This window comes from Phacochoerus africanus, chromosome 9 (assembly GCF_016906955.1).
Source record: "Phacochoerus africanus isolate WHEZ1 chromosome 9, ROS_Pafr_v1, whole genome shotgun sequence".
NCBI lineage: Eukaryota > Metazoa > Chordata > Mammalia > Artiodactyla > Suidae > Phacochoerus > Phacochoerus africanus.
The window spans coordinates 4,204,418-4,219,051 of record NC_062552.1 but is presented as its reverse complement, the minus strand read 5'-3'; the positions used below and the strand labels follow the sequence as shown (position 1 = coordinate 4,219,051).

The 14,634-nt window shown below is 52.7% G+C and overlaps 1 protein-coding gene across 1 annotated transcript in view; it reads right to left on the bottom strand.

Moving 5' to 3' along the window:
• Positions 1-1,159: 1,159 nt before the first annotated feature.
• The window catches only part of LY86 (lymphocyte antigen 86), a 48,171-nt gene continuing 34,696 nt past the window's right edge, over positions 1,160-14,634 (bottom strand). Inside the window, exons 4-5 of the mRNA XM_047795191.1 lie at positions 5,471-5,523; positions 1,160-1,547 (exon numbers count right to left, since the gene is read on the bottom strand). Coding sequence (XP_047651147.1) covers positions 1,464-1,547; positions 5,471-5,523 — 137 coding nt within the window. The 3' untranslated portion in view covers positions 1,160-1,463. The remainder of the gene's footprint in view (positions 1,548-5,470; positions 5,524-14,634) is intronic.

The following is a 14,634-nucleotide window of genomic DNA, read 5'->3' as shown; positions in this document are numbered from 1 at the left end:
GCTATTCCGGGTAGTTCAATTATATACAGTCAGTAATTAATAGCAACAAACATTTTTAAACTGTGCATTCCCCCCACTTTTAATTTCTAACAGTGGCGCTTTTATGGCTATAAAAGATCTGCAAAGGAGAAAATGCACCCAATCTCCTGATGCCAGCCTCTTAGCAGGAGCAAGAGGGCAGGTGTGGGCCTGGGGTTGCTGGGAGGGGGGGGTGGGAGCACAAGATGTGGGAGGGGTCGTGGAGCCCCCCCCCCCTGAGGTTTTGCACAGCCAGGGGCAGGAAACAGAGCTCTCCACATGGCTCTGGCCACAGACAGGCAACCTCATCATTTACTTGGGGTTTTAAAGGAGGTGTTTCTGTACCTACATGAATGTGCCCCTCCCCCTCCCCTGGCATGAAGCTTTTAAATTTTTTTATATTTTTAATTAAAAAAAATTTTTTTTTTCTTTTTAGGGCCACACGTAGGGCATATGGAGATTCCCAGGCTAGGGGGCAAATCAGAGCTGTTGCTGCCGGCCTACACCACAGGCACAGCAACACGGGATCCGAGCCATGTCTGCAACGCCGGATCCTTAACCCACTGAGCGAGGCCAGGGATTGAACTCTCATCCTCATGGATGCCCGTCAGACTTGTTACGGCTAAGCCACAGCAGGAACTCAGACCCACGAGGCTTTTTAATATTTCAGGGGACTGCAGGCACCACGAAGGTGGGGACAGTGTCTGCTTTGCTCCCTGGAGTCGCCTCAGCACTGAGCACAGGGCCGGCTCTGTGAGTCTGAGTGAGTTAACGAAGGCACTCCGGCGGGCCCGGGTTATCCGCGGCCGGGAAGGCCATGCTTCTGGGATGAAGTTAGGGGGAGGTTTATTCCGGCGAGACGGTAATGTCCCCGCTTATGAGGTTTCATCAGCTTCTGGGCCCTCATGTCCCGGGCGTGGGTTGGCCCAGGAGACGGAAGGGCTTCCACCCCCCACCCCATCGCCGTCATTGCTGCTGGACCCTCGCGGTCCCGAATCTCTGAGCATCGCTTACGCTGCGGTGGCTCCGCCACGACCATTTCCCGCCTCCCCCCAACCTCCACTTCCACGCGGTGTGAGGAGGAACTTACATTATAGCTGAAGGATTGGAATAAGACACTTGGACAGAGCACGAGGCACCATTGTGGGGCCGGTTTCTTTATTCTGGGCGACCGAGGAAGGGCCCCCAGGAGCTGGAAAGAGGTGAGGGGTGTCAGATGAGCACTTAGGGAAGAGGGACAGGACCCGCAAACTGCTTGGCGACCGCCAGGAGCTCCCGAGATCAGATGGGGCGGGGGGCTTCGTTGCAGCCCTGGGGCTCGGGACCTCCGGTCCTGGGGTGGAAATCAGCGCCTGCGCCTTCCGGGAGCCTCACTCTGCCATCTGCCGGTCCTTCCTCGCGGCAGGTTCCGCGGGAGGAGCCGCGGTTGCCACACTCCCAGACGCTCAGGAGCAGAGGACCGTGGCGTTGGCGCAGGCCACAGTGGAGTGGTCCTGGTTGTACAGCTCCAGCAGAACCCGGTACTCTCCCTGAAGGGATGCAAGGAAAGCAGGTGTGTGACCCGCCGAGCCATCAGCTTTCAGCAGGTGCTTATGGAGCCCTTCCACGCACGCGCAGGCTCCGCTCTAGACTTGGGGACGAAGTTGACCCGGACAAACCCCGCCCACCAGGCTTGCTGGAGGGCACAGACACACAGAGGCCACCCTGAATGACGAAGATGAGATGTCTCGTGTTCCAGACGGAGCTCCCAGAGGGAAAGGGGCAGACGGGGTTCCGGGGTGGTGGGACTGGTTTGCAGTTTTAAGTAGGGTGGTCAAGGCAAGTCCCCAGAGAAGGTGCCCTTTGGGCAAAGACCTGCAGCAGGTGCGGAGCATGCCATGCCTTCTGCGGGAGGGGTACAGAGGGAGGGAGGAGAGGAGGTCACGGATGGCCTCGCGGGCTTCCCCTCTGAGGAGTGGCCTGTCCTGATGCGCCTGTCCTCAGATGCCCTCCGGCTGCCGTGGGGGAGGGGGAGGAAGCAGTAAGAGCAGAAGGAGGTGACAGCAATGAGCCAGGTGAGAGAGGGGGAAGGTTTGGAGCAAATGGAGACGATCGGGAGAGGGAAGAGATTCTGGAGATTTGAAAGAAGAGCGGATCTGACTTTCCCACGTGGGTGGGGAAGGGAGGGGTTACAGGTGCCTGCACGGATTCTGGTCTGAGCCACAGGAGGGGTGAGGTGTGCTTTGCTGAGATGGAGAAGACATGGGAGAGCAAGTTTCTGCTGCGGGAAAAACCTCAACACTCCACTAGAAGAGTATCTCTGCCTTTTAGGGTTCCTTTTGGGCACCAGCACGCCACAGAGGACTCCCTTTGTCTGAGGTCAGTGGCTGCCAGCCAGGCTGTGCGTGAAGCTGCAGGAAGATCCCAGGGCTTAGCCACATCGGTTTTGCTGGTGGCCGAAGCCCCGCCTGGCCCCGCAGACCTGCCTGCAGACCCTCTGTCCCTGGAAGAAACTCTCTGGGTGATGGAGGGCAGCGAGATTCAAGAACCTCCTGGCTCGTCCTTGTCACTGGAGGCAGGGAAGGCATTTCATCTGTATAAGCTGGAGGGAAAGGCTAGATCAGACCACAGGACAGACATGGCGTGCGAGTTGGTTTTTGCTCGAAGAGAAGAACTTTCTAGCAACAAACAGAGGCCCAGGATCGAGTGATGGCATTTCCAGTGTGAGGGTCGATGGGGTGACTTAAGGCGCCCTTCACCTTGGAGGTAGCGTGATGGTCCAGGCCCACTTTCGACAGTTGTGATTTCAGGGGTAGGGTTAGGAATGGAGCCTGCAGTGTACACATTCGAGAATTGATTCTGAGTAGAGACCAGCTCATTTGCTTCGGATGGTGTTTTGTCATCATTGTTATATCACCATCACTACTCTGAACTGGCCCTGTGCTTTTAAGAACACAGCACACACAGTTATTGAAAACCAAGCGAATTTTTCATCATTGCTTTATAAGCCTGACAAAAGGTGTGGTATTGGAAGGAAGGGGCCCTGGAGTAGACATTAAAAAACACACATATCCTGCTTCAAGGGGCAAGAGTTTTCAGGCCACTGTGGCTGTCTGTGGGCAGGAGGAGGGGACATGCAAGAAGGGCAGGAGGGGCGGAGGAGGGACAATGGACCAAGAGGAGTGGCCTTTCTGCAGTTGCAGAGTGAACTGGATCTGCCACTTAGGAGTCTGTGGTTGCAGCCTTGGCACGTACACGGTTCGGGCCTGCACGTTGGCGCCTGTGAGTTTGGAGCCCACAGAACTTGGAAATTCTCAGCCAGAAAGCAGCATAGACAGATGCACGCTGCAGGCAGGACTTCAACCTGGGCCAAGGGACTGGACTGGTGGTGTTACAAAGAGAATAATACCAAGACACGAGGGATGGACAACGCAGCAGCAAGTTTCCTGCCGTGCTGGGATGGGATCGGCACAGAGCGCGTCTCTGGGGGATTCGCAGGGAGAAGGAGGGGACGCGGGGACTTTCTCAAACCAAAAGCCCTCCCACCATTTCTGCTCCATATTCAGAAGTCCACTCTCTGAGCTTTGCAGGGCCGCCTGGGCTGGCCGAGCTGGTTTGGGGCCAGCGTGGGGGTCCAAGCTGGGGTCAGGCCTCCAGCTGCCTCTGCTGCAGACATGACAGGTCACCTGTGTCCACTCCAGTCCTGTCCCCTGTTAGGCCCGGCTGGGTCGGGGTTTTGGGAGGGGTGCAGGGTTCTGCTTCTGGGGCTCAGCCCTCAGAAGGGGGAGAGGAAGGAGGGCCAGCCAGGGGCACCTGTGGAGCTTGAACAAGCAGGACCAGAGCCACGTCTCCTGGCCACTGTCTTGGCCCCCCAGTGGGCAACATCCTGAGGAGCCTTGCCAGTGGTTGAAGGAAGCAGGCAGCATGCTCACCCATGTGTCCTAGGGGTTTGCAATAATATCCTCTACATCTCTGCTACGTTTTCTTTCAAAGCCATTCTGTGACCTCAAGTTTTCTCCCCTCTCTTCCACAGCAATTGCTAAGGGTAACTTTTTTTTTTCTTTTTTTAAAGTCAAAATGCAAGACAAGGGAGTTCCCACTGTGGCTCAGCGGGTTACGAACCCTTTGGTATTCATGCAGATGGGGGTTCGCTCCCTGGCCTCACTCAGTGGGTTAAGGATCCAGCGTTGCTGTGAGCTGTGGCATAGTTTGCACACACGGCTCTGATCCTGCACGGCTGTGGCTGTGGTGTAGGCCGGCAGCTGTAGCTCCGATTCAACCACCTAGCCTGGGAACTTCCATATGCCATAAGTTTGGCCCTGAAAAGCAAAAAAAAAAAAAAAAAAAAAAAAAGCGAGACAGAAACAAAATGTTTGCACATTTTAAGTCAGTCTCCAGTGGAGGGGGCCAGAAGAAAATGGGGAAAGAAAATTAATTTAAATAGCAAAGATCGAAAGAAAAACACTCTAGGAGAAATTCAGTCTCACATCCTAGAAAGGAAGAGAGTTTGCAAAACTCTTGTATTACACGGGAAGACCTGAGTAGAACACTCTGGAAGGCTGGGCACTCCCCAGCTGCCAGAGCAACACGGGTGAGGGGCCAAGATGATCTGGAGACCTGACAGCTTGAAATGGAGGAAGCCAGGGGCTGGGACCGAAAGGAGACGGGCAGAGAAAGGAGACAAAGTTTAAGGGGTTGTTTATGGAGAAGGAGATTGTTTTCTAGAGCCATCCGAGAGTTTGGGAAGACAGAAAGGATGAAGTTGAAAACCAGAACTTTAAAATGAGCACATGTTTGTGATTCTTTTGATGTCGTTTCTCAGGATGCTGTCAGGAGCGGCACATTGAGAATGGATGGTTTATGGCAGAGCTGCTGCAGTTCCGCCGTTTCATCAAGTCATAATATTTTGAGTCAAAAGGAGTGAGTGGAAAAATCTCCTCTTAGCTGTGAGCCTGCAAGATGTGGGCATTTTATTTACTGGGTGGCAGCCTATGAATACTGTGCAAGGACTATAACTGGGGGCTTTTAAGCCTTTCCCAGCTGTGGGCTTCCTCCTTTCTCCCAGTGGCCGGCTTGCCTGTGGCTGCCTCCCCCTCCACCAGCAGCTCTAGCCGCGCCCCACAGACACCGCCATCCTGCAGGACCGGGCCCCAGAATCCCTCTCCAGGGGAGGCGTCTGCTCAGGTGATGCGGTCCCACAGGACAAAAATGTTAAATACCCAAACCCCAAAACCCATGCGTCAAGCATGTAAGTACCCATGACGCGGTAACGGCATCACTGGGAAAGGGTTTTCTTTGTGATGGGCGACATGAAGGCTTTATGTTGTCTTAGCTTCATTCCCTCCTCCTGCTCCCCTTCCTCCTCCGTTCTCCTCTCCCATCTCTCCTCCTCCTGCTCTGCATCTCCTTCTTGAAGAAACTGCTCTATACAATAGTTAGGGAACAAAAACAACACAAAAAACTAAAACCTTACCGCGGGAATTTCAAATCCGAGATTATTAACAGGGCCGGCGTAATAAATCTGCTCTGGAAAATAGACAAACACGCAGAATGTCATTCAATCATTTAGAACCGAAATGATTTGCTGTATTACCTGTGCTTATTGTGCCCTGGGGATCTAAGAGATGAAGAAAAAGGCCCCTGTCGAGACGTTGCTTGTATTCTCATGCGGAGACTCAGGGCACATAAACTGCTCCACGAGACGGTATCCAAGCCGTGGAAAGTGCTAGAAGGAGACAGGTGGGCCGCGGGAGAGACGCAGGTGGATGATGGTTAAGAGGCCAGGCTGGCGCTGGGCTGGGCCAGGTTAAATCCTAAAACAGCTTCCGGGAACCGGTTGACTTTGAATGTTATTACCTCTTTGGGTTTGGTTTCCTCATTTTCCAGAAAGGTATAATAATGGCAATAACAGCACCGTGAGGAATGAAGAGAGTTAATCAATATAAAACAATAACAACCCTGGCTGGAGAGCACTCAGTAATCACGAAAGCTAGGAGCTGGGAGAGGCCATGTTTGCGAACATGGCGGGTCAGGGAAGTTTCTCCAAGGAGATGGTACTTGAGCAATCAGCTTTCTCTGAGGGAGAAGGAGCCAGTAATTTAGAGAGCTGGGAGGAGAGGATGACAGGGCAGCAGAATACGGATGAGGGCCCTGATACGGAAGGAGTTTGAGAATTTGGATGGTCAGAAGGGAGGTGGGTTTGCTGAAGCAGAGGGAACACAGGGCGTGGGGTGAGAAGCGATGGAGAAGCCTGAGGGGAGACAGACGCTCCAGGACCTTGAGGACACGGTCAGGAGCCAGGGGCAAAAACTCTCCTATGTTTGAAGGCCTCACCCTGCTGTGTGGAGAGGTCCAGAGGGGAAGCTGTGCAGGGGCCCGGGTGAGCGATGGGTTGGTGGAACTGGAGGTGTTGGGGATGGAGAGAACTCATGGACTCAGGGTGGTACCCAGAGGTGGGGCTTCCTGATGAGTTGCCCATGGACAGTGAGGGTGAGGGAGGGTTTAGGCTCGAACATCTGGGTGGATGGGGTTCCACTCCTGGGGATGGATGAGGGGTGTGTGTGTGTGTGTGTGTGTGTGTGTGTGTGTGTGTGTGTGTGTTGGCTGAAGAGACCTCTTTTTGGTAGGTGGTTATTAAGGGTCCTTGAAAGTAGGGGTTACATGAGTCTGAATTTGGGGGAAGAGGTCAGGGGTAGAGCTAGGAGTAGTGGGGTCAGGATGAGACCCCTAGGAAGACACAATTAATGGGAAGGGAAGGTGAAGGCCAGGACCACTCTCCGAGGTCCTCCAACATCCAGAAATTGGGTAGAGGAGCAGAGGCCAGCCAAGGACTGGTCCTGGGTGGAGGGTAACCAGAAGTGAGGGCGCAGAGAAGCCGAGAGATGGATGCTTGTCTTTTCTCTTTTTGTTTTTTTTCTAGGGCTGCACCCACAGCATATGGAGGTTCCCAGGCTAGGGGTCCAATTGGAACTGTAGCCGCCGGCCTACACCAGAGCCACAGCAACACAGGATCCGAGCCACGTCTATGACCCACCCATAGCTCATGGCAACGCCGGATCCTTAACTCACTGAGCAAGGCCAGGGATCGAACCTGCAATCTCATGATTCCTAGTCGGATTCGTTAACCACTGCGCCACGATGGGGACTCTGATGGACGCTTTTCAAAAAGGAGGGTACGATCAACCGTGTTGAATGAAGCTGAGAGTCTGGGTCAGATAAGGACAGAAACGTGCAGTGGATTTAGCAACGTGGAAGTCATTTGGTGACCTTGACAAGAACACTAGAAAAGTGAGAACAAACACCCAGACGGGGCGGGTGGGCCAGTGATACGGAGATGAGGGGGTTACAAAATTTTGCTCTAGAGAGAAGCAGAAGAAATGAAGGATGGCTGGAGGCGGGGGAGGGTTAATGGGCTGTCTCTTAAGATGGAGACTCTGCATCCTGTCACTTGAAGGTAAGGATCATGGGGCAAAAAGATTGGAGGTACAGAAGAGACGGACTCGCTGAAGAAATGAATGTTTAAAGGGGTGGTTGGGGAGGGATTTGCCTTTGAGGGGAGCGCAGAGAGGGCGCCCATATTTACAGGCAAGGAAACAGAGCAAAACTGGTTCAGATGGAGCAGATTTGGAGCCTGGCAGGTGGACCAATGGCAGGTTCCTGTCCGATTACTTCTGTTTCTTGGTGAGGGATGGTGGGGGGCTGTGGGACCCTGCGGAGCGAGAAGACGATTTACAATAGTCATCAGGCACAGTGGGGAAGAAAGTTACTTGAACAACAGAAGGACCGCTAGGCAATTTTTTTTTTTTAGGTTTGTGGCATAGATTTAAAGATGCTGCCGTCAGTCCAGATGTGTATTTTCTCAGCCCCATGCAGTAGCTTTGATGCAGGAATACAGAAGGGAGATGTGGACCTGGAGTTTTGCCCCAGCATGGGAGGGAGTGTGCCTGTCCACGCCTGGTCTGCTCAGATTTTCTTGATCATGTCTGATGCCCACTTTATGCCTCTCCAGGCTTGACCCTGGAGGCAGATGCACGGGTTCAGGACCCAGCTCTCCCACCCACTAAGTGTGGGTGGACGATTTACTTCATCCTGGGACTCAGCTTCTGCCCCTGCAAAGTAGGAAGAGGAGCGCCCTTCCCGAAGGGCGCGGAGAGGACCAGAGGGTTGTGGGTAGGTTCACGGAGAAGAATGGGGTCCCCAGGAAGGGTAGAAATAGCAACTGTTCTTTGCACGATTCTTCATCTGATGTGAAAGAGTGAGGTGGGGAAGGCTCCCATGGGAGTTGTTGAGAAACCCACCAAGGCTGTGTCTGGGAACTTCTTCCCTGAGCCAAAGTGTACAACTGCCAAGCGCTGCTGTGTCTTTTTTTTTTTTTTTTTCCTGCTTTTTAGGGCCACACCTGCAGCATATAGAGGTTCCCAGGCTAGAGGTCAAATCAGAGCTACAGTCGCCAGCCTACACCACAGCCACAGCAACACCAGATCCAAGATGTGTCTGCAACCTACACCACACAGCTCACGGCAACGCCGGATCCTTAACCCACTGAGCGAGGCCAGGGGTTGAACCCACATCCTCATGAATACTAGTTGGATTCGTCTCCACTGCACCACAGCAGGATGTCTCCGGTGTCTTTTTTTTTTTCTTTTTTTAAACTTCTGTTTTAAAAAATGAATGAGGGAGTTCCCACTGCAGCACAGCAGGTTAACGAGCCAGCATTGCCTCTATAGCGGCTTGGGTCACTGCTGAGGCACGGGTTTGATCCCCGGCCCCTGTGCAGTGGGTTAAGAGGCATAGGTCGCAGGGGATTCCATCCCTGGCTTGGGAACGTCCATAGGCCATGGGTGAGGCCAAAATAAGAATGAGTGCTGCTCTTTGAGGACAGCAGCTGACGGCTAGCAGACGCCTAGCAGTCTGTGAGGTTCATTCAATGCTCCAGGATTTGCCTGTGTGCGCTTTGCTATTAAGGTCCTTTCCTGGGGTGAGGGATGGCCGTGAACTTGCCCATCACGTTAAGCTTTTCCGGGGGCCCAGGAAGCTCCTGAGAGTCGCTGAAAGGAACTCACGAAACTGTCTCTTTTTTTAAAAACCTGATGAAACACCTAAAATTAAATTCTCGCTCCTTCCTGTTTCAGATCATCTCGGATTCCGAGGTTCCTTTGATGAACACCCTCACACTCCGGAGCTATAAAAAGAGCCCCCGTGGATCTGGACCCGCCTCTTCCGCCCCTTTTCTTTGGAATAGTGATCAGTTTCTCGTGTGTAAGCGCACGAAAGGAATTCACCTTCCTGCTTCTGGACACTTGAAGTCATTTCTGCCCAGTCGGCTTTGGTTTGGGGGGGCCCAGCTCTTTGTGTGGTTGGCACACAGTGTCTTTTGATAGAGGAAATGGATTTTAAACTGTGGAAATCAAAGGTCCCGTGGCACTGTGGGTTCGATCGACAGGGCCGGGGGCTGTGTCCTGATCTGGGTACAGCCTCTTATGCGCAATAACCAGCACAGACGCTGCTCTGGAAGGAGGTCCTTCTTGAGTGTGTGGATATTCTGTTAGGTGGAAGCCCACCACTTCCTAGCCCTTGCTAGGAAAATGGACCTGATGTTCCCCTTAAGAGAACTGCCTCCAGTCTTTCAAAGGTATTACAGAAACGTCCCTGATGGTGTAAAAATATTTAGAGTGGCAGTTGATCCTAAATAGGCCGAATTGTTGCTTTGTTCAGAGCAAAGATTCTTTTACAATGACTACTATTTTATAAGGGCCACACCTGCAGTGTATGGACATCCCCAGGCTAGGAGTCCAATCGGAGCTACAGCTGCCGGCCTACATCACAGCCACCGCAACGTGGGATCTGAGCCACCTCTGCAGCCTACCTCACAGCTCACAGCAATGCTGGATCCTTAAGCCACTGCGCAGGGCCAGGAATTGCACCCACGTCCTCATGGATGCTAGTCCGGTTCGTTGCCACTGAGCCACGACGGGAACGCCTGCGATGATCCCACATTCACTCACACGCGTTTGCGCCCTGGGGACTGGGGGCCCGTGATGAACTCAGAGGCTGCAGCCAGCATCCTGCCATCCAGGGAGCGGGAGGGAGCATGCGGTCTGGGAGGTCCATCCAAGGGCTGCTGTGGGCAGGGGTCTCAAGATGAAGAGGGAGGTGGGTGAACTTCCAGGCAGACCGAGAGCTCATCTCTGGAGTGAGCGAAGTCCTTCATTTGAGGAAACGCTGCACTTGTCCAATCCTCTCGGCTTTGGGGCATTTCTTCAAGGCACTGAATGTGGCCGCTGCAGGCAAAGGCCCAGAGGCTGCTCCTCGCTTCCTTCTGACTCTGTTGGTTGTGGCTGTTTGTAGAGTTTTCATGGGGCCTCAAAGCCTTGAGGTTCCATTAAGGTTTCAGTGGATTCCCGGCAGGTGTGGGCAGGAAGCTTCATCCAGGCCCAGTTTTCACTTTTTTATCACGTATATAATATTTTGGTGTGCCCTGATTTGTCAGGCCCTCTTTCCCTGAGCCATGTATCCTGTTACCCCCTGGAGCCTCTGCGGTCCTTCAGGTCCACCCCGAGGGGAGGCCGGTGGAGGACTTCCGTGCCGTGAGTGCACCTGTACCATCTCAGACGTGATCTTGTAGCTGTGCCAGTACAGCTGAGTGGATGCCCCCACCCCCCCACCCCGAGGATGTGAATTGGTGGGCTGGTTGGATTCCCAGAAGTGGGAAGGAAGCAGGGGAGGAAGAGGGGAAAGAGAAGGGAAGAAATGGGGTTGACTTTCAGCCACGAGCAAGAACAACGGGATGGGAAATAATGAAAGAGACAGCACAGAGGCCGGCCTTTCTCAGACTTCTCGGAGCGGGGTTCCCGGGGTCCAGTCACATCAGAGCCTCAGGGTGTTTGTTAAAAGGCCTGCCAGCCATGGGATGGGAGTTCTGGAGGATGCAGGGGATCTGGGAGCGGCCTTCCCAACTGGCTTCCTAAATGATCTTTCCACGGAAAGCGGGGGTCACGGAGTCAGATGGATGAAATTCCATAACAGGCCGAGAATGTGCAAAAGGAGCCCGCAGTGGCTTAGGAAATTAAAAATGCTTTGGTCCGAGGTCACCGTTCGTCTCAACATTCTGGGCTCACCAAAAATAAAGAATTGATGGCTGTCAAAGGACAAGTTCATTCTTGGCTCATGTACAAAAAAAGGCTTGGATTTAAGGATGGATGGAAAGTTCCCAGGGCTACAGGATCCCTTAGCGGGCAATATATTTCCTTTCTTTCTTTTTCTTCTTTTTTTTTTAATTAAGAAAATTATTTTTTTTAATTAAAAAAAGTCCTTTTTTTGCTTGGTCCTGCTGGTGCCTTGCAAAGGTGATCATTTTTTCTCTTTTTCTTTCCTTTCCTTTCCTTTCCTTTCCTTTCCCTTCCCTTCCCTTCCCTTCCCTTCCCTTCCCTTCCCTTCTTTCCTTTCCTTTCCTTTCCTTTCCTTTCCTTTCCTTTCCTTTCCTTTCCTTTCCTTTCCTTTCCTTTCCTTTCCTTTCCTTTCCTTTCCTTTCCTTTCCTTTCCTTTCCTTTCCTTTCTTTTTCTCCTTTTCTTTTCCTTTCCTTTCTTGTCTCTTCCTTTCCTGCCCTTCCTTCCCTCCTTCCTTCTCTTCTTTCTTTCTGTAGTTCAAGGGTGGGCGTTTGCTGCTCGTACAATAATAAGCCACTGTTTCTGTGGACTCAGCATGAATTTGCAACATCGGCGGCTGCCCAGGTGTCACAAGCAGGAAACCCACGGCAGCTCGAGGTGCGCAGGCGAAGAATAAAACATACAGAGAAGAAAGGCTGGAGACTGCATTGTTGGTGCCTCAGATTCTCAATTCCGTGAGAAACGCAGATGGGGCTCTCTCCCCAGAGGTGTGGGGGCCGTGGAGACTCTGCTTTGTCAGCCGCCAGAGGATACAGAGCTTGGACCAAAGTCAAGGTCCTGCTGCCCCTGAGGAAAACGGTCTTAAGCTTCGGAGCCTTGGAGGCTCTGCCGCCTCTCCAGGCCTGTGAACACGCCGACTTCCACCCGGAGATTGATGACTTCTGGGACTCAGAGACCTTGCTTGAGAAATGCCTCATCAGCCGTAGGAAGTAGCTGCCATCCATCACTTATTGAGGGCTTACCATGGGCCAGACTCTGTTCTAAGAGCTTTGTACACATTATCACTTGTACATTACACCACGAGGTCACCTGTGTCTCCTTGTCACACAGGTGTGGAATGTGGGGCCCAGAGACAGGGAGTCCTGTGCCTGAGGTCCCATGACCAGAAGGGACAACTAGGTTTACTCACAACTAGGCTAGGAGTTCCCAAGGTGTGGTCCCTGTGCCAGCACCATTGGGCTCCGCCAGGGATTAGTAAGAAATGCATATTCTCAGGCTCCCCCAGATATGCCCAAGGGGAAACTGGGGATGGGTCCAGGCACCTGGGGTTGAACGTGTCCGGGTGGTGACTGCCCATGCAAGTTCAAGTTTGAGAACCACCGGATGGGCTCAGTTGCGTGCTCTCCAAGGCAGCAAGGCGAGGCAGGCAGGCAGGCAGCAGAAAATTCTTAGGAAACCATCCTGGTTTGGGCAGCACGCTGCCTGCAGCTCCGCAGTGACCGAGCGGACGATGACGGCGGAGGCGCTGTGCGGTTCCCAGGGGCAGAGGGCCATACTTCCCTCCACGGAAATGGAACCAAGACCCACGTGTTCCTGTCTAAGCCACATCGTCCTCTGGGCTGTGAGCAGGGCTGGGTGAAAGACAGGCCCAGAAGCTGGCATCGGGGGGACACTGAGAACAAAGCCCAGCGACCAGCTGAGCGGAAAGCCGGCAGCAAAGCCACATGGAGCAGCCCGAGGTCTACAACGGCCCAGAAATCAAAGGGGAGCAAACAGGTGGGAGAGGCTACCCCAGAGAAGATGTATTTTAAAATTGAGGCCCCAGATAAAGCCACTTATTCCCCTTCTTTTATAGCAGAAATCAATGACCATGTGCCTGGGGCCTGCGTTTGTGAATATGCGCGCAGCAAATGCAAAACGCTCAAAAGTGAAGCCCGAGGCAGGCCTGCGGGTGTGCTGGACAGAGGCAGTCGGGTCATTGGCAGAAATTAATGGTGGGATTTCTTCAAGGGAGTGCTTGCCTGGAAGGGGTTTCGCCCTGTTTTCTACTGCAGCGGTGCAGCACAGAAGGCATTTTGCAGGAAGCGTTTATGGGGATTCCCCCCAAATCTAGGCAATTTCCAAATTTTTTCCATTTCTTAGATCTGTGCAAAGGAGCACTTAGAAACAGAGATGGCGAGGGCCTTGGACATCTAGCTGATGAAGTGTGACTTGCTGATCTAGAGAGAGCTGTTAAGACTGTATTTAGAAGAGTCACAGTCAGCGAGCTTGAGAAGTCTCTGTACTTACGGGTGCTCAGAGGATGGCCAGGCCTGTGTGTTCGGCGTGAACCAGGAGCCAGGAAGCCCAAGTTTAAAGAAGAGAGGGAGGACGATCACCATTACGAGCGCCCTTGGTCTTTTTTTTGCTTCTCAGGGCCGCACCTGCAGCCTATGGAGGTTCCCAGGCTAAGGGTTGCATCAGAGCTGCAGCTGCCGGCCTAATGCCACAGCCACAGCAATGCCAGATCCAAGCCGCATCTGTGACCTATACCACAGCTCATGGCAAAGCCATGAGATCCTTAACCCACTGAGCAGGGCCAGGGATTGAACCTGCATCTTCATGGATACTAGCCAGGTTCTTAACCTGTCAAGCCACAGTGGGAACTCCTCACCTGGGTCTCATTTGTAGGTGTGAAATCAATGAGCTCTGCCGCAGAAGCCCTTAGCTGCTGTCCAGGATAGTGTTTGCCTGGTGGGCAATGTCATGTCAGACTTGAAAAATAGCTCTCAGGGGGTCTTCTAAGCTCTGTACTGAAATTCATCTAATTATGATGTATTCCCCACTTTGGACAAATGCTTAAAGTAGGTAGGCGCAGATCTACCCAAAAGATAAACCAGGGACCAATTATTTCTTTGACTAAAGAACTCATCAGCTTGCAAAAGGTGTCACTGTCATATTTAATTCCAAGCTTTCCACATGCATTTTTTTTTTTGGCCACACCCAGAGCATGCAAAAGTTCCTGGGCCAGAGATCGAACCTGTGCTGCAGTAGTGACCCGAGCTGAGCCTCTGCAGAGACAATGCCAGATCCTTAACCTGCTGAACCATGAGGGAACTCCTGCAGATGCATTTGAAATTAAGTGCACAACCAGAGTTTTTCTGTAGCTTACATCCTGCGTGAAGTGAGGTATATCCATGTCTGCCACGTCTGGTTCATAATAGATGATGCTTCTCCTGGGAAGTGGTAACTGTGCGGGGGGCAGGTGCACCGCACGCCAGCAGTTCTCGTGGGACTGCTGCCTTCTCTGTGATTCTGACACATGTCTGACGTCAAGGCTTCTTAGCTTTTCGTCCTGTTTTGTCCACGCCAATCACAGCTTCAAGTGTCAAAGAAGAGCCCTTGACCTCCAGGTCTCTTAGTTTGTGATCTTCTTTCTTTCTTTTTCTTTTCTTTTCTTTTCTTTTTTTTTTTTGGCCGCTCCACAGCATATGGAGTTCCCTGGGCCAGGGATCAGATCTGAGCCACAGTTAAGGCGATGCTGGATCCTTT